The 19,372-nt window shown below is 41.2% G+C and overlaps 2 protein-coding genes across 3 annotated transcripts; both read right to left on the minus strand.

Annotated features, from left to right (window-relative positions):
- Positions 1–97: 97 nt before the first annotated feature.
- LOC104426714 (sister-chromatid cohesion protein 3) lies at positions 98–12,711 on the minus strand. 2 transcript variants are annotated; one of them, XM_010039849.3, is made up of 22 exons: positions 12,529–12,711; positions 12,220–12,421; positions 11,720–11,832; positions 11,377–11,469; positions 11,058–11,221; positions 10,743–10,979; positions 10,517–10,661; positions 10,234–10,412; positions 9,977–10,119; positions 9,767–9,891; positions 7,429–7,602; positions 6,892–7,053; positions 6,618–6,818; positions 6,394–6,531; positions 5,891–6,091; positions 5,627–5,771; positions 2,492–2,598; positions 2,173–2,310; positions 1,794–2,047; positions 1,573–1,697; positions 698–1,006; positions 98–461 (listed from the first exon to the last, which is right to left on the minus strand). In XM_010039849.3, the coding sequence occupies exons 1-21, from the start codon at positions 12,559–12,561 to the stop codon at positions 699–701; spliced, it is 3,387 nt and encodes a 1,128-aa protein (XP_010038151.2). In that variant the 5' UTR covers positions 12,562–12,711; the 3' UTR covers positions 98–461; position 698. The 2 variants fall into 2 exon arrangements, with proteins under 2 accessions (XP_010038151.2, XP_039160203.1); XM_039304269.1 differs by having other exon boundaries at positions 12,525–12,704.
- Positions 12,712–14,307: 1,596 nt separating this feature from the next.
- Positions 14,308–18,288, minus strand: LOC104426715 (NPL4-like protein 1). Its single transcript, XM_010039851.3, has 2 exons — positions 17,078–18,288; positions 14,308–14,838 (listed from the first exon to the last, which is right to left on the minus strand). Exons 1-2 carry the CDS (start codon positions 18,059–18,061, stop codon positions 14,584–14,586), a joined length of 1,239 nt encoding a protein of 412 aa, XP_010038153.2. The 5' UTR covers positions 18,062–18,288; the 3' UTR covers positions 14,308–14,583.
- Between the last annotated feature and the right edge of the window lie 1,084 nt (positions 18,289–19,372).

Genomic DNA, 19,372 nt, shown 5'->3' on the forward strand with positions numbered 1-19,372 from the left:
AGTCTATTGCTATTGCAAAGCGAAACCTTCATCGACTATCAGAAAATTAAGTTCCGTCAATTTCATGAGAACCCTGGAGGTTATACGAGTGGCCATATCTAAACATGCAGATTGATGTTGATTTGGCTAAAGACAACTGAGGTTTCGGTAGAAACATCATACTGTAAACTTTGGCTAAGTTAACTGGCTAGCACATCAACCCAATCACAACACATTAACTTTTCCACTATCTGAGAGATTTACAGGATTTTTCCCTATCTACTTACACCATTCACTTTCTGCTTCCTACGCAAACGATAATCACCATCCGCATCCCCAAGGGAAAAAAAAAGAGATTCAAACCCTCGCGCCTATTACTTTGCCACAAGAAAGCTGGTTTTGAATAACAAAATGAGGAAAGATCTCCAAAAGAGTACATTCAGATGTACACTTGCGGCAACCGTTAATTTAGTTGGGGGCTCCTGCACAAAAGTAAAACCAGTTACGTTCACATTCGATAAAGATAACTGATGAAGCAATCATCCACTCATCACACCGAGTAGAGAATAATAAGTCGAGGGAACTTATATATGCAAATACCTTGGTGTTCCTCGCTCACGTAAGTGCTCAATTCCAAGGCTTGAATACATTTACAACTAAATGTAGTCTATCGAACAGAAAGAACACACACACACACACACACACACACAAACAATACCTCATACTCTAGATGCCGTTGAGTCATCTGGAGCCCTACTGGAATCTCCCAGCCTATTCTGGCTTCTGCCATCACTTCTTGAAACCCTCAATGACCTCAGCTTGGAGGACGACCTTATCGCATGTATCAGAGGAGCCTCGTCATCTTCATCTTCGTCCTGCTTCTCGTCTTGACCATCTTCTTGATCAGATGAACTAATCATATCCTCTTCCTCACCTGAGCTGTGGCCATCAAACAGCCTCTTACCCTGTACATTACGCTGCTTACGAGGACGACCTCGGCGCCTCACAGTAACCCCTTCCTTCTCTTCTGCAATTACCCAGTAAGTAAAAGTTAGGCTGGAGAAAGAGATTTCACGATTGTTCCAAATCTAGGCCTCAAATGTTATTTCCATACAACCAAGGCTATGCTGCCATTGTACGATCCAAGATGCGGTGGTCTAGGGTGCAGGAGCAACTGACCAGACATTTTTGAAGCCAAAACAACATATATTCTAAATCCCGTGCATGAAACTTCTCTTAAGCAAGGTTCGAGGCACCATAAGTTGCATGATATATTGCATATGCTTAAGGAGGATAGAAAATGCCGACAGATATACTGAAACAAGGAGGCACACGTTTCTCGTAGAGGGAGAACCGAGATGCCTCCATCAATTCCCAACATAGCTATAGCATAAGATTGTAAAAAGTAGTCTATACACATTGAAAAGCAACTTGAACCATGCATGTTTGTGGCCCTATATAACATAACAACTGTGCCACTTATATAGAGGCCACAATAACTACTACGCAAACCGCTAAATTCTCTCTTTTCCGTATAACACCTGGAGGTACACTATAAATTACATTAAATTTCATATATGGAAATGCAAATACCTGGAGGGCCTTCATTCTTTGCATACTTCTCATGTAGTATCTCAAGGAAAACGTGATATGGCCGCCATCCACTGGGATTTTCTTCCGTGTTCACACTCTCAGTCCTATTCTGTACATCCTTAATACTGCATCCAAAAGATGAGGTATTATCCCATTTTGAAGGGTTGGAAATGAGCATCAAATTCTTCTTGTGAGAAATGTGTTAGAAAAGTAAGTCTTACACATCCATGATATCAGGTGCAGGAAGTTTGGACACAAAGTGAAGCACAGAATACTCCAAGAAAGACAGATGCTTGGGAACATCCAGAAATGCATAATCAATACCATCCTTGACAATTTTTAATATTTCCGGTCTGTGCTTGTTCCTCGCTGCACCAACAAACATACTAGAGAGACGAACAGCAAGATCCCTACATTCTTGCGAAGACTTCCCCGTGACTGATTCATCACTTTCCAGCATATGCCGTTGAAAAGCCTGACCATTTCACACTAAAACATTATATTGATGTATATTGATGCTTGTCAAGATTACTTATGAAGACGTGTCCCTACTGTAATGCATGTTCCAGACTTCCTTTATGCAAATGGATAGGACCTGACCTTTTTCAGTGCCTCAAGGAATGTGGTGGAGAGATCATCGTCTTTTTTCCTCAAAGCAGTTATCAGATGCTTGACAATTTCGGCTACACCCGTCCCGTGCATAACATAATGAGAAATTATGTCTGAACCAAGATTGTCCTGCTTCAACAAGTAATGCCATGTACATCACAACCAGCATAAAAGAAAAAGTATGTGAAGATAAGAAATGATGACCAAGACTCTCAGCCAACACTGCACATTATAAGAAAAAACGACCCTTTACTTTCCAGTCCACAAAAAAGAGTCTTGAGTTTCTCATAAACACAAGATTGACACCCACCTTGGACACTGTATCACTTGCCACCAATTTTGCTGCAGCAACCATGACTGCATCTCTATTTGTCTCCTCCACATATTCCTTATCCACATCTTCATCTTCTGTCTCATCTGTATGGCGCATCAGAAGAAAATATGCGCGTGAATTAAAAATTTACAGCATGAGATTTGAATCTTCACAAACAGCTCATTTCATTCTCTTCGGAAATAGCCAGGTGATGATGACCACTGACTGCCGAGCGAGTCCAAGGAAGATGATAATAAAGATCAAGGAAATCAGAGAGAAACTTCTATGTACAGTGACATCCAAACACACAACAGTATCATCAAACAAAGCAAAATAGCCATAAAAGACATGAATATGGCATCCTCAAGCAGCATATCCAATATGACTGCAGTCGAAAGTCATCTTGCATTTGTTGCCATGCTAAATGATGGGTACTAGAGGCTAAGGTTGTTAATTAGAGCTGCTTGTAAATCTGTTACTCACAAGCCGCTTCCTGTATCAGAATGTACACGGATAAAGTCATAGAAAGCACTTAGGCTGCATTCATTTCAACTTGGTATACTGCATAACAGAGACTCACATGATAAACAGGAACTACAGTATGTATTCTCTATGGTAAAAGCAATCACAACCAATGTAATGGATAGAATATTCTCCGTTATATCCCAATTAAATGACCAACTAAATACATAATCTGTCTTATAGACACAACTGAAAAATTTCCCACTGGGAATTTCATCTTTGCGAGATACATTATTTTGTAGCTGCCAGTGCCAATTGCTATCTATCTTAATGAGTAAAGTCTTCAGATGAGTTGTAACATGGACCAGAGATTGGCCCCACCTAAGGATTAAGTTAATCAGGATGTAGGCCGCACATGCACTCAGAGAATAAGGTGCTATCTAAATTAATAGCCTATTTGTCAAACACTAAAAATGTACTTTTCCTACCTTTTTACTTCTCCTCAAAAGTTGAAAATGGAAACAAGATGCTCCAAGTTTAAAAATTGTAAAAGTATTATGATCAATTCTAAATGTAGAGAGAATATGTAGAGAGAATATATTTTGAATGGTTTCAAGTATTGTTAACAAAAATCAAATTGTGAGAGCTGGAAGATCAAAAGTAATCCTTGCCAAAATTTCATTTTCTGGATATACTCACCCTGGAGAGAAAGGAAACGCTATACCTACTGATAAAGTGGCCCATCTATATGTCACATCCACTGAAGCATTCTCTGGAACTTTTGGACCGAGATCCTTGACTATAACTATATGCAAGAACCACCTTAGACACGTTATTTTAAATAACTTTTTATGGCGATAGTGGTTCTTAAGCAAGCCCAGTCTATGCTGACCTTTATAATTAATTGCATAAGCCAATCTCGTGATGTAAAAAGAGTTGACGATCTTTTGATGAAAAGAAAACATAATAATAGTTGGTCCTTGAAAGACTCAATCTCTATGCGGACAGTCAATTAAACCAGAGACCAAACGGCCACTAGAACTCTGGTCAAATGTCAATGAACCAACTGAACTCAACCTACAAGAGTAAAACTGCCTCATAATGAGAATAGGATTTGAAAGGTAATTAGATTGTCCAACTTCATAGCATATGGCTTAATAACATCTTCAAAGCATAAATTCTTTTTGGATTTCGTTGTTCTTCACTTTTAATCCAGAAAACCAATTGTCAAGCATCTTCTTCAGTAACCTTTCATACCAACTATCATCAGTCTAAAACAGAAGCTCTGAGGCTAACCATAATCAACATACTTAATGGCCATAACTCATCTTCTTTTCGGTCCAACTCAGTAACTGAAGCATAAAAAAAGGGGCACTGCAGAATTAAGAACCATAAAACATAATCAAATACAATTTTTGTATTGCCATCCATGTCGGTATTAATGCTGCAAGTAGCCTATAAGGGTGCTAAAATAAACATTCAGCAGTACTACCTTACGCTTTGTTTGGACAAAAAAGTAAGGAATGAAAATAAGTCAAATGAATATGAAATTGAGATTGAAGACGAACAGAATATTTCCCTGTATCGTGTTTTCATGAAAGGTAAAGAAAGGAGAAGAACGAAAATGTCCAATATAAATTTGCATGAGAGAACTTTATCCCTAGAGCGATAATGACATATTGTTATGAAAGCTGAACAGTTGCTTTACCAATTCTCCCTTTTCTTCTCAAGTTGGAGAAATTAATAATTATGATATTTAGGCCGAGGAGAAAAAATTCTCGTCTTGCTTTCTTACCCTACAATTTTCTCTCTCTTCTTGTAAGATTTTGTGAAATCACTACCAACTGTTCTAAAAGCTTAATGAAGGTGTGATTTAATATTTAATTATTCTATCACTCCCCATCATGCTTATGTCTTTTTGCCTAGCACTAAGTGTGGATATATTTAATTAGGGAGACAAATGGGATCTGGAAAGATTTGAACTCAGGAACTCTAACTCTAAATACCATGTGAGATTTTGTGAGATCACTACCAATTGTTCTAAAAGCTTAAACTTTTAGATGAAAGTGTGATTTAATATGTAATTATTCTATCACTCCCAAACATTGAAAAATGGCACATTCAGTCCATATTTTCTTTCCCCTTTTCACCTTCCATTTTCCTCTCTCCCCGACAAGGCCTTAGTTCACTCTAGAACATCTACCATGACTGCTCCTGCAGTGAGCTGGATTTCTTTTTGTATTAAACTATATAATATGCAGCAATACCGAGAGATATTGTCTCACCATTATGAACTCAAATATTATTTAGGCAAGCTCTTCGACTTTGGCCTAACGATATTACTATATCTAGAGCTGAAACAAATCAGTTTAAGAATAAACAAGGCAGATCTCAACTATAAGCAGACGGTTGCCCCTAAAAAATTATTCATATGATATTGACACTGCACTAGAGCAACATAACAACATTGCAATGCACATAATATCTACTAGTCAGCAACAGAAGAACAAATATAACAGAAGATTTGACATTCGATTACTTAGCCCAAGAATGAAGGAATGCTCAAATTTCATATAACATATTGTACATGTATAACATGCTAACTAATGATTAAATGACAAAAATGAGCTAGAGGTTTTATAACTTCATAATCCTTGACTGAACAACTACCTGTAATGTCAAGCTGCTGTTCGCAAAGTTTCCAAAATTTCTGACAAATAGAAGCATCTGGAGAATATCCTAAATTCTCCAAGTTTGTTGCAGAAAAATTGGTCTTCCTGAAGAGAAACCATGATTCTGCAAGTATGGCGCATACCTAAAGCATAAAAATTTTGTCAGAGAAAGATCCAAACAAACTTGAGACAATGAGTTCAGCACATCGTTTAATATCCAGATGCCAACAAAATCAAAGAACACGTAAGAGGGAGAACTTACTCGGCAAGCCAGCTGATTTCCTAGTCTGCCCACTACCCCATCTGCCGGCTCATTCAAGAAGTATTCCAGTTGCTCAAACAAGACATTACGCGCATGTAACAGGGAGGTCACAGAATCTCTAGACACAGTTTCACTACTCACAATCGAATGTAGAGACCATGCCACACGCAAATACATGTTCAGAAGCAAAAAACTGGCAACCTGAGAGAAATGAACAACAATTAAATGGGGACATGATAAGAGCAGTCAGACTGGGGAATAATATAAGGAGAAATCTTGGGATGGACACAAGAAAATCCACCCATCAATTGAACAACCTTATATACACTATAATGACCACAACTTTTGCAATTAAGGATGAAGAAGTTGCTGTGAGGATCCCATGCACATGAACTAGCATAGCAAAGTGATACTAATCTTTTCATTTCTGTAATACTTGGAAGTCACACCCAATTTGCCAAATTCATGAGGGGAAAGAAAAACAGCATACCATATCACATTACCTCAGCATTACTATCTCTGAAACTCCCAAGGATCCTCACAAAATCTTCATATAGGCTTCCTATGTTTACAGCCCTCAATAGCTGAAGCTCATAAAGCCTTTTCAAGTTCACCACAAGAGAGTACTCGTCATCACCATCCTGCAGGCTCAAATACATAACCTGTTTGACCACAAAGAGAGAGGGGAAGCACAGAGACAGAGATGAAGAGTCCAATAAAAATGTACCTCTACTTCTTTTATAGCAGATTTGACCTTTGCGACAAGTTCATCTTCCAGTTCTTTTAATTGATTACGTGCAAAATCTTGCAGCTCCCCTTGACTTTCAGCAGAGCAGTAGTTTATTGCCTTGACACAAGACCTCAATGCATCCTTCTCACCATGCTTGAAAAATGCCTCTTTAACAAGTTTAAGGATGGATTTGAAGCTCTGAAAAGTTGCAAAGAGATAAATGGCCATGCTTTTTAGTATTGAACACTCAGAATAAGATTTTGATACACACCTGCTCCTGTCTCTTTAAAGAATAGAGCTCCAGTCTCATGTGAACAATAATTTCAATAAGCGACGGTATTTTTGCCTTATCAGCCATAAACTTCCGCAGGAGCTGGGGATAGCTCTTCATCATAGCAATGGTTATGTCCTTTCGGTTGTTTTCGAATGATTCCTACAATTGCACAGAAAAAATTCATTTATTGCAGCAAGCACCATACGATCAGGAGAAGCTCCCTGACTTAAAAGGCAAGAACAAGACAACCAAAGCTCAAATAAAAATTCTACATGCATGTAATGACAGATTTAAAAGCAAGTTCTCTCAAGAATATTTATAAACAAGAAAATGACATCTCATCAATTGATTAAAATTCAGTGGAAAAAAATAAAATATGCCATAAGCCAACCGCCAATCTTAATACTTAGCTTTCCCCTCAGACCCTATCAGACCTATAAAGTAGAGGAGATCACTTGACTGACATATAAAAAAAATCATCTAAAGAAGTTTGAGCAGCGTCATAATAATAGGATCAGTACAGAGAGGATGCACCTTCTGTGCTTTATTGAAATATTGCTTCCGATTGTCAGTAGCTGGAACAATCCTCTCCCCCACAGCTTTCTTAACAGAAGCAGAAAGAAGCCGCACTAGGTTGGTCCCGTCCTCATCAGTTAGCTCAATCACTGAATTCTCATCCAGCAGCATGGAGATGATACATTTCCAGTCCTGTGAAGGAAACGGGCTATTTTATGAAGAATCAATTCACACTAAATTAATTGCTGTAAGAAGTACACTTTAGTTTTAACACTATAACTCTTCTTTTAAAAAAAATTGAAGTGATAGAAGTTGACGCTTAAGTTCCAAATTAGAACTCAGCCAATGAAGCAAATCACCAGACAATACTAATCCAATGAAATAAGGACCAAAATGAAGGATTAAAAGAAGCCAATCATGCATCCTTTAAAGGAACATAGGTATTAATCCTCAATAGCTACTTATAAGAATAGACTTGTGAAAAATTTTCTCGCTTTTTCTTTATAGACAAAGCCAATTCCACAGCTAAAGAATGCATATTGGTAGTACACACTCCATTGATGTACCATGTGCATAAATTTCTTGACACAATCTGCATCAATGATTTAGGGCGCGTTTGGTAACGATTCTGTTCCCGGGAGTAGATTCTGATCAGAACTGATTCTTTTTTATTCTGTTCCTAAACCGATTCTAAGCATTTTAGGCCGTTTGGTAACTATCCAAAATTTTTTTATTCGGAATAGAATTGCATTTAGTACCGTGTTCATTAATTCTGTTCCAAATCTATTTCTTTTAATTTTTAAATAATTTTTTATTTTTTTCATTTTTTTCTTTTCTTTTTTCATTTTTTTCTTTTCATTTTCCTTTTTTTCCTTTCTTTTTCTTTTTTTCCTTTTTCTTTTCTTTTTTTCTCATCTTCTTCTTCTTCTTCGGCCGGCGACCTCACCGGAGCGTTGCTGGCCCTCGGTGAGGCCGGTCCTCGTCGGCCGAGCCTCGCTAGCGCTTGGGCGAGGCTCGCCTAGCCCCGCCGAGCCCCGCCGTGGCCGGCCGGCCTCGTCGGGGTTGGGCGAGGCCTACCAGGCCACCGGCGGGGCTGGGCGAGCCTCGCCGGTGGCCAGGCGAGCCTCGCCAGGCCACCGGTGGGGCTGGGCATCGTGAGGCTTGCCCAGCCCCGGCGAGGCCGAGCTCGCCGGACGGCGGCCAGCGGCGGCGGTGGGCGGTGGTGGACGGCGGTCGCAAGATGGCCGAAGGAAAGAAGAAAATTTCTTGATTTTGATTCTCAAATTCGTTCCCTAACAAGAATCAATTTTTTTTTTATTCTTGATTCTATTCCCAATCTGTTCCCGAGAACAAATTTGTTCCCGGGAACAAAAATTTTACCAAACGCGATTCTAGGCCGAAACTGATTCCGGGAACAAAGAATCAGAATTTGGCCATGTTTGGTTGTTACCAAACAGGGCCTTAGTTACCACAATCAGTTTCCTGTAATCTTTATAAAGGAGGTACAATTGACTACTGGACATAAATATGTACATAAGGCACATATGCAATTAATTCTTTTCCAGCTGCGAAAAGATATTCATTAGAAAAGCGGAAAAGCTAAATTTGCTTTTTGCTTGAACAAATTTCCTTCAGTAATTTCTGACACCATAATTGACGAAACTGGAAGCAAAAATGTTAATGATGACCAATGGAGGATCACTTGATAGAGATGCTCATCACATGTGCTGGCAGATTGTCCTTAATAAAAAGGACAAGTACTTCAACTGGCATTGACTCACAAGTTACGGTGGTTGGCAGCAAATAGATGGATGATGAAGGCTGGAGTTAATCAATGACAGGATGATCTACGGAAGCTATGGTTAATACCGCCATCTAAGTTACAATGGAAAGCATATGACTTCTGAGAAGTGGCCTATTTTCTCCTAAACAACTAATTCATTTTCATGAATTAAGTCCTCACATTATGACTTGACTGCTACAGGGAAAAAAAAAAAAAAATCAACAATCACTTCAATCTAGATGAAGCAAATGAAAGCTGTGATATAAGATATCTAGAAGGAAAAGGCAACATGATATTGGTGCTTTGTCCCAAATGCCACTGTTCTGTCTGTGAGTACCATATCCATCTAGTCAGAAAGTCAAGGCAGTCTTTACTAGATAAGCTACGTAAAAGTAAGAACCAAGGTCTAATGTAGAGTCAAAACAACTACTTATAGCACCAAAGAAGGCCCACAATTTTACACACTACCACAGCTGGATGGAAGTTGCTATCTCTGTCCTTCATCTAAAAGTAGCATGTAAACATTAATTCTTTAACTTGTATATGCAAAAGAAGAAGTTGAAGGATTTGCACCTTCATGGCTATCATGTACTCCCAGACATCGTCAATGACATAGATAATTAGAATCGGATCGGTCGAAAACTCCCTCAATATTTGCAACATTCTGCCAAGATGGACCTCAGATGTGTCGTCACTGCCTGGACAAATGGAATATTAATCAAGCATCTCATTGTGGAATCTTTATGTGAACAAGCCAAGATGCAGCCCAGTAAGATACACGACCTTTGGATCCTGATTGGGAATTAAACTTTTGAGCAATAAGGTGATCATAAACTAATGCTCCTATTGCATGTCTGATTTCTGGCGGTTCATCAATGAGCAGATCATACAAAGGACCCAAGTCATCGTCAGGCAACAACTGATGCCTGCAAGGAATTAGTAGATGTAAGGAGACACTGACTACAATAATCAGTTACACATACATGACAAAACACTCAGATACAAATGATTTTCTAGAGACAAGGCTTTAACTGAATTACCTTAACAACTGTTTCACAAGTCCAATGCCACATACAGCCACAGATATGTCAATGTCATCAGCAAGCTCAATCATCCGATTGGAAAATCTTTCACTAAATAAGCCCAGAGTTGGCACGTTATCATCCACCTCATAAAGATTTTGCAAAGCAAGTACAGATGCTTTCCTGACACCGGCATTCTTCAGGTGCAATAAGATAACAATACAGTGTTCAGTCTAGAAAACACCAAAAAATGAAAGCAGAATGAACTTCGATCCATAAACAAGGGAACATTTCCATTTACCTTATCATTCAGAGTCCATCCAAGATACTTCAAATATAAATCCTGTAAGAACAGGGATGGATACGACAGGATCCATACACCAAGCGATTCTATGCATGACATCCGAATATTGGGATCGATGTCTCGATAGCGGTGTACAAATAAGCTTCAAGATCAAAACGCAAATATATTAGGATACTCAGGATAGTTTTGCAAGGAAAAATTCTATCCAGTTGAAGTAACGCACCCAGTGAAAATTTTGCGCATCATCTCCTCTATCGTTGTTATCTTTTCGTGAGTCGAGGATAATCTTTTATTTAGTGACTCCAAACGAGGACCCTCAATTCGTTTCTTCTTTTCAGCATTTAACTGCCTCTGAGTAGTTTCTCTTTGTGCACCAAGTGCTTTGGCAACAGTAATAAAGGATGTCACAAGCTGGAGGCCCATCAAGGAGGCAACTTGACGGTAAACTCGTGGAGGAGTGCTGCTCAGCATAAGACCAACTAATATAAATGCTTAGAACTTTTTGCCATATAAACTTCCACAAGGATAGACCACTTACCATGACAGGGCAATGATATAGTCCACGCACTTGTCAAACAAGACTTGATCAAACAGAGGGCCATTTTGACACTCGATAACCAGATTGTTCCAAAAGGTGAGCAAATTATCTTGGAAGTTCTTAAATTCCTTTCTTTTTGAGTTCTGGTAATCTTCAACTTCCCCCTAAAATATAAAAGCATAGAAATTGCTAAAAGCACTCTCCAAAATAGATCGTAACAGAAAAGGTGCTTAAGCAACAAGAAAAGCAAAGAATAGTTTTGGGTGAAGCAAATAAACACAGGATCTTAAGATGCAATACAGAAGCATCTGCGTCATACCTGCTTAGCCAGAGAGACGAGAGCAACCACCACATCATCAACATCAGTCTCATCAAGAAACTCTTCCTTAAGATAGTATCTAGCACCACAAGCCTGAAAAATTGCCAATTCAATGAGAATCACAGCTGACACAAGAATATTAGGCAAAACCAAGTTGTCTACCTTTTCTACAGGAGAAAGTTCTAGGAACCGAAAAGAAAACTCATTGGTCTAAAATGAATAGGGGATGTCAACAGAAAGATATGGCCTTCAACTGGCTCAGGTCATTCCAATTATTCTTCTTTCTTTGTTTCTTCGGACATTTCAAAGGGATAGATTCACACAGAAATATGGACCAAATTACCTCAAATAACATGGTCAGAATCTCAACCATTGCGGGTTTAGGATTCTTTTCATATCTCTCAACCCAAAGCTTAACCACTTGAGAAATTTGTCTGCCATTGCCCTTGATGACCTCTGCAAAGATATTACAGTTAACACGATATCAATCGGTCGAGCGCATAACCCATTCCAACAGAGGAATTCATTCTTAAACCCATTTGCTGGATCAAAGCAAAACAAGCAAGAAAGCACCTTGTTGTGTAACAAACCGTGTGAACCGAATACAACCAACCAGATATCCAATAAAAAATTAAAAACAAAAAACAAAAAAACAAAAGATTCACAACGTAACAGATCTCTGCATTGGAACTCCAAACTATAGCAGATACGTGGCAGACGAATCGAAAGAGACCGTGCTCAAACCACTCTAACATACACTAATTACACGGAGAAGGACAGCAAGGCGCAACCAGAAAAACGCGGGACGTCAGAAAGCGCGAAGAGTCGTATAGTGAAAATCACCAATTAAGCTCTGGTCAGCTTTCGGGTCGGCGGCTTCCGCGGTCCGGTTCCGCTTGGGCTGAGGACGGAGGTCTTGGAAGTCGTCGAGAAAGTCCTCCCTCTCGGGGCTGTGGCCGGCCTCCTCGACGGCCTTCTCGCGATTCTCCGCGCCCGCGCCGGCTCTATGGCCACCGGCGGCCTGAGTCTGAGCCCTCGTCCTCTTCTGCGAAGTCGGACGCACCAATTCCACCGCATTAGCGCCTAAGAACCAGCACACCAACCGCACACACACAAACACACGCAGAGCGAGAGAGAGAGAGAGAGACTGACGGAGCGGCGAGTGGAGGTCTCGGGTTCCTCCATGATGCAGCGACGGATTCGGTTGCAGAAGCTCGATGAGATTTGAGGCGGAGGAGGAGGAGCTCGATTGCAGAAGCTGGAATCACAGTGCCCTAGACCGGAGAGAGGGAGCGAGGGAGAGAGGTGCTCTGTTGAGAGTATCCCGCCAAATGGTGTTTTTACATCATCGGGCCTCTGATTTTCATTTTTTTACCTAATTACTCTTTTAACAAAATGGAAGATGATAGATCAGTTTTTACCTTGAATTTGATTAACTAGATCTCGCCAGCTGTTATATCCTTGCTCCTCCGTGTGGCGCAGCAGTTGACTCGACTTTTAATATAAAAATGATAGAAGGAGGTGAATAAATTGTACCTAGGGGACGACACATGTGAAATTAAGGATCTTCTATCGTATGATTTTTAAAATGTACGGGGAAATCACAATAAAAGAACACGTTTTGTGTAATTAAAACATGATTAATGCATGAGACGACAGCCTTGAAACAAGCAATTTTCAAAGGGTGGTTAATCATTAACTTCATTAATTCTCGCAATTAAAACTTTTTGTACTAAATTCTTTGCTCTTTATGATTTATGAAAATCTCCCGCCTGGCCCTCGACGGACACGAGCGTGAAGATTTTCTAAGGTAGGGCCGGTATTAACAAGTTGATGCTTCAGATTAACGACTGATCCATTTGAAATGATTTCTCACTTTAAATTCTTCTATTTTTTTTTCTCTAAATTTAAGGATACTGCGCTTTCAAGTCGCCGTATAGACCACGGCAGCAATTGACGAAGCAAGCAGGGCCCTGCAAGGTTGATCAAATCTTGTCCAAGTGACTTCACTCTCTGTTACGAATGACCGCCGGCTTGACGGTGGGACGACAACCAAAGCTCTCATTCTTATGGTGTCTCAGTAAATTGGCGATTCCCGTCACAAGGTTTAGCGCATGCACAAGGTCACATAAGTTTCGTCGCGCCGAAAATGAAGACCTGATCATTCGCCGCCGTCGAGTTTTCCTCACTACCCTCTTATTGAGTTTGGGCAAATAAGGGTCTGCATGAGAACGTTTCTGTTTCTCATGGTTTGCTTCTTTTATTCCCCGTAAAAAAAAATGAAAAAACCTATTTGGTAACGCCACATTGTTTTTTTGTTTCCTAACAAAAACTTAGCTCGGAATGGTTTGGGAACGTAAAACAAGAAGCAAAAAAAGTTACTTTTTGTTCTCGAACAATTTCTAGAAATAAGTGATTTTCTTTTTTAATTTTCTTTTATTTCATTTTCTTGCCGCGACCACCAATCAACCGCTGAGCCACCGCCCACCGCCGCCACCGGCCGGTCGCCGGCCGCCGGTTACCCGATCACGGCCGCCGCCGCCCGCCCGGCCGCCGCCGCGCGCCACCTCCGCCGCCTCCGCGCCACCTCCGCCGTCGCCGGGTCGCCGTCGCCCGGCAGCTAGCGGGAGGCGGCGGCAATCCGTCGACAAGATTAAAAATGAATAAATACAAAAAGAAATTGTTGCGTTACCAAACAGGTTTTTTTTTTTTCTATTTCAAGAATAGAAATTTTGTGTCGTTATCAAACGGGTTCTTTTACTCGAAATTATTTCCTGGAGCGAAATAGAAAAGAACCATTTCTGAAAAAACTCTTCCCTAACGTAAACATGTCATGCGCGGCCTAAGTGCCGGCGCTGGGTTCAAACAACCTCTAGTTTGATCCACTGGGAAAAGATTGCCACAGCAACATTTTCATGTCCGCGATACTTGTGATCCGAATAAACAAATCAATTAACTAAACCCTGCTTCCGTGCTCCCTTTAACTCGACGCACAAATCGAACCATTCAGTTTGATGCAAGACTTGTAGCAAGGATGCATATAAACAGCGAGTGCATTTTACCCATTCTTCAACCAAGAAAGAACTTGTCAAATCGGAGACATTTTACAGTTTCGGCCATGCATTGCATCAGAAGATGAAAGGGTAACTTTCAAATTAACCGCTGATGCAGTGATTGTTCCGTTGAAAATGCACACGATCACAGGCTTCATGAACTGCTGGCTACGGACTCGATAAGTAGCTTATAGCCATCTGGAACGGTTTCCTGTTTGCTCACGCACTCTGCCAAAGCAGGTACATCGGCACTTATGTCCAAGAATCTGGCAAGTAGAAGTAGCAGATGGAAGTCTGATATCCGCTTCACAAATGGAAGTGATTTTGTGCGGTCCAGATGATTCTTCAGTGCCCTGGTTGTCACGGGAACATTCCGGTTCTCAATAGGAAATGTTGTTGAAAGTGGACCCTGCATAGTAAAACAAATTTCAGGATAACGATTGTAGCAGATTGATTCACTCATGCTATTGCAGGGAGAAAAAAAAAACAGCAGTGTGGCTTGTTTGAAAGTTACAAGTTAAGTATCCCCAGTGCAAATTTCCCACGTGGTGCATAATCTCCCAACTTCAACTATGATATGGTCCATTAATACAAGGACTTCCTACCATCTAAGAGGCTCTTCAGATGAAAAAGAGGCAAAGGCTAAGAAGATCATTGTAACTTCGAACTTGAGGAAGAGTAGGAATTTGGATACCCCACTTTCAAGTTTCTATATTTGCATCTTTACCTGTGCCAGCACTTCTTGTACTTGTGCAAAAATGAGAACTCTCAAAGTGGGAGTGACTAACAATGCCATTAAAGTATAAAGATAACTCTACTGTTGAAGAAGAACGTCAAATTGATCCAAAGTACCAACAACCATTGTATTAGAATCTTTGAACATGTTAACAATAAAGACCGAGTGACATTAACAAAGACTGAACGAAATGCACTGCATTTCAAATGTTCAGCTCACACAAAATGGCATCAAAGAGATTTTTCATGCCAACAAAGTGCTGCTCATTACTCTCTCCAAAGGGGTTGGCCCAGGCAACTAGTATCGCAGGAGAATTCAAACACATGACCTCTCAGAAAGTGTTAGAAACCTTAACTACTATCCTACCACGGTTGGTGTTACCATGACACACGCATCACTAACTGTCAAGTGGCTCAAGAATTGATAGGATTGCTTCCCAAAATTACAACCTTTAAAGGGTTGCAGGACCAGCTTAACCAAGACACCTAAAAAGAAAATGCCCACAAAACCCTTACCAGCACAACTGCATGGAAACGTATGTCCATCCAGATCAAACTTATATGCATTAGGAATGGTCTATTCCATTCACAAACATCATGGCAATCTATTTATTGTTTGACGATCTTAGATACTCAAAATCAAGACAACATGTCTAGGCGAAATTATGCCATTCTCATCACATGTCGACACAGGGCATGCCATCATAAAAGATTCAACCTTCTAAATTATAAACATGTTAAGCAAGGCAACTGCAAGTTTTTTTCCCTGCAAATGTAAAGGTATCCAAGTTTGACAAGTATAAAAAGAACAATTTCATGGTATGACATGGTAACTGGACCAAACATAATTCTCAAAAACAGCATCCAGCATTTCCCTCCATTATTAAAAACCTGGCAACCAAAGGTCAGCAGCTGGAAGCATGACACAATGTCACTCGCTTCAGATATAATGCATTTGCAATGTAACTTATTTAGCCACATGCACTCTATTTGGCAAAGTCTAGCAAGTGAATTTCTATCGCCTACCCTACATTCAACTACAAATTACTCATTTCTATTATCTCAAACGCCAGAAGATGTCTCGAAATCTTACTGAGACAATTGATAACCTGATGTATTCCAAACAGATGATGAGAGAAGCAATTTCTATCACCAAGACACTCCTTCATGCGGCTTCTTCAACATCATATATCCTCAACCCAAACCCATTTTGAGGTGAGCACCTCCTCATTGCCCAACTTAACTGTTTGGCATTTATTCATCCAATCTATTTTTCCAAAGGAAGTGGTCAGCTCAAGAGAAAACAGTATTTGGACAACTAGGTGATATCGGAAAATCCTCACTCATGTGCTGTTTCTCAATCTTCTCACTGCTCTCTAGTATAGATCTTATCCATTCATTCTAGTGCCAGACCAGCTGCAGTCTTGTCATCACTCCCCCCTCATCCCAGGAATATGACTTGATAAAGATACAAACTTATTGGAAAATATAACCAATCAAGGAAGCCAAAAGCGCATAATCTCTTCTTTTCTAATTCAGCTTGTGCTTTTTTCACTCAGAGGAACTATATCTTTCCTCCTTCAGCACGAAATGATGATATTATACACACTCCAAGTTCACATTTTTGTAACCAAAATCACCAAAGAAACTTGCACAAATGTACATGCCAGGTAGCTCAATCACACGAACATGGCAACAGTCCCTATCAAAACATGATTAGCACCATGTACACCAGCACATCCAACTACTGATCAACAACTTCTAACATCTTTGGGAGCATCTATACCAAACGAAATAGCAAGGCTTGCACGCAGACCCTCTATAAACCGCCAAAAGCAACAACAGCCATGGTAAAACAGCATTTGTGGCGAGTTCTATCAAAGTAAAATGAAACACAGGGCAAGTAAACATACCTGATGGTCAGAAATCTTGACAACCACCAAGAAGAAATCGCTATCCACCTCCCTAGTATCCTTGACTCCCACCATCACATCCTTCTTCATCATCGAGAGCTTCGGATCGGCGTCCTCCCCGATCTCGGTCTCGAACCACCCTTCCTTCCACAACCTGATGCACATGTCGCTCATCTGAAAAGCCTCGAAATGCACATCAGCCCCGCCATCCTCGTTCACCTCCAGCTTCACCACGGCGGTCACCCACTCCTTCAGCCCGGTCTCCGCATGATACTCCACCGCCTGCAAGACCTCCCGATTCGACAGCGTGTAATCCTTCTTGTCCTGGCTCACGGTCTGCGAGAAGATTAAGCCGACCCTCCGCATCCCCAGCCCGACGGCGATCGCCTCCACGAGCCTCTCCTCGTCGGGGTCCCTGAGGAACAGCAGGTTCTCCTCCGTCCCCTGCTGCGGCGGCTCGTAGATGAAGTCCACCTCCACCTTCCCCTCCTCCGACACCGTGCCGTACATGAACCCGCCCCGCTTCACCGCGAAGGCGAGCGTCTCGTTGACGTAGTGCTGGAACGCGTTGGCGGCGTCGCGGTCGAAGGAGACGAGCTCGCAGTGCGGGGCCTCCTGACGGCCGACCCGCATCTGGCGGGCGATCAGGTCGTCCATGGTCATCTTGCGGCCGAAGGAGCCGGCGGGGGAGAAGGCGGCAGGGCGGGCGACGCTGCGCTCGCCCTCGTAGTGGACGTACACCATGGAGCCGTGGCCGATGCCGAGGGAGGAGAGCGGGGCGTGCGGGGCCGACATGTCGGTGAACCGGGCGAGGTCGTCGCGGGTCTTGGCGAGCAGGAGGTTCTGGTGGGCGGACAGGGTCTGGCTCTGCACGGGGATCTGGAGCCGGGACTGGATCAGGGCCTTGAGCTGGGCGACGGTGGCCTGCGGGTCGTCCACCTCCAGGCGCTCCAGCCCGTCCCTCGACCGGATTCGGAGCAACATCGCTCGGGTCCTCGCGATTTGCAAGTGCAGAGGCTCTTGGGGATGATGATGATGGTGGTGGTGGTGGTGGTGATGAGATTGGAGGATCTTATGAGGAAATTCGAAGATTCGAAGGGAAAGAAATGAGGATGAATCGAGAGGAGAGTGGAGTGTTTTGGTTTTTGATGGGGGGATTTCTTGAGGAAGGGGAAGAAGGAAAGAACCGAATTTTCACTTCCTTTCCCGGAGGTAGTCTTTACGGGGATAATTGTCTCCGGCCCCCCGCCGTTAACTTTAACGTTATTGCATGACAATCCCTCGCTTTAAAGGAAATTACCCTTTTCCCCTGTAATTTTATGCGAAGATGCGATAACTCGCGATTTTTTTATTAAAGTTTGCAAGATGCAGGGTTGCCTAATCCAAATTTTTATATAATTTAATTCGGGAGGCCCGACGTTAAACTTTGAGGTTAATGTCATTGAAAGTCTCAAACCATCCCCTCCCGTTTTAATTAGTGTCTCACGAAAAACTTCACGATACTATACTTGGATTTTTGACAAAATGAAATTTAATTTGAAGTAAAAATATTATGGAGTGTCGATTTGAGACTTTCTACTAGTAATGTGTTGGAACGTGGTTATATATTGTCATGAGAGCTTTGGACTAATGAAAGAAATTTAGCAAAATTCGCGTCGGAATAGTATGTGGCTTTATAGAGCGTTATTTCATCTTATTCAATATCAAAGATTTTCAAGAAGATATAATTTGTTGACCCATAGCATTGGGCGGGAATGTCGTAGTATGGTGTGAGATAACAAAACTTTTTTTTGATCTTGCAAGAGTCTGAATAATCTAAAGAGGGTGAAATAAATTTAACAAATACTCTTTAGATTCTCTTAAGAAAATTAAACTCTTGTTAGTCATTACACCATCTCTTAGAAGAGTCCTTAAATTTACACTCAAAATGTATTCTAAAGGTCTTATTAATTCTATGATTCGGATGTATTATAGTCACAAGTTTTAAGACTTCTATGGAGACATTGACAAGAATAAAGAATACGAAGTATTATTATCAGTATACAGCCAAAACTGAGTTAAGAGTGCAGTCTTACCAAGATTATTCCTTTGACGCATCTGGCAAAGAAATATGCAAATGAAATTCAAGACCTTTCTAGTCCAATAGAACACCTCTGACAACATTTAATCCAGAATAAACCATGGAACTAGTTGATCTTGCTACGATCTATTCTAAGTTCTCCAACACCGCCCCCGAGCACTCCGACGGCGCCCATCCTCCACATCGACTGTGCAAATTCGGTGAAGAACTAGTTG

The sequence above is a fragment of the Eucalyptus grandis genome, chromosome 11 (genome assembly GCF_016545825.1).
Source record: "Eucalyptus grandis isolate ANBG69807.140 chromosome 11, ASM1654582v1, whole genome shotgun sequence".
Taxonomy (NCBI): domain Eukaryota; kingdom Viridiplantae; phylum Streptophyta; class Magnoliopsida; order Myrtales; family Myrtaceae; genus Eucalyptus; species Eucalyptus grandis.

Bases quoted from the DNA above. Each gene is read 5' to 3' on its own strand.
- LOC104426714 (XM_010039849.3), bottom strand. From the start codon at position 12,561: ATGGAGGAACCCGAGACCTCCACTCGCCGCTCC. The intron at 5,772-5,890 runs GTAAGTTCTCCC...TTTATGCTTTAG, and splicing joins GAAATCAGCTGGCTTGCCGA to GTATGCGCCATACTTGCAGA. The intron at 2,311-2,491 runs GTGGGTGTCAAT...TTGTTGAAGCAG, and splicing joins CAAGTGATACAGTGTCCAAG to GACAATCTTGGTTCAGACAT.
- LOC104426715 (XM_010039851.3), bottom strand. From the start codon at position 18,061: ATGTTGCTCCGAATCCGGTCGAGGGACGGGCTGGAGCGCCTGGAGGTG. The intron at 14,839-17,077 runs GTATGTTTACTT...TTTACTATGCAG, and splicing joins TCAAGATTTCTGACCATCAG to GGTCCACTTTCAACAACATT.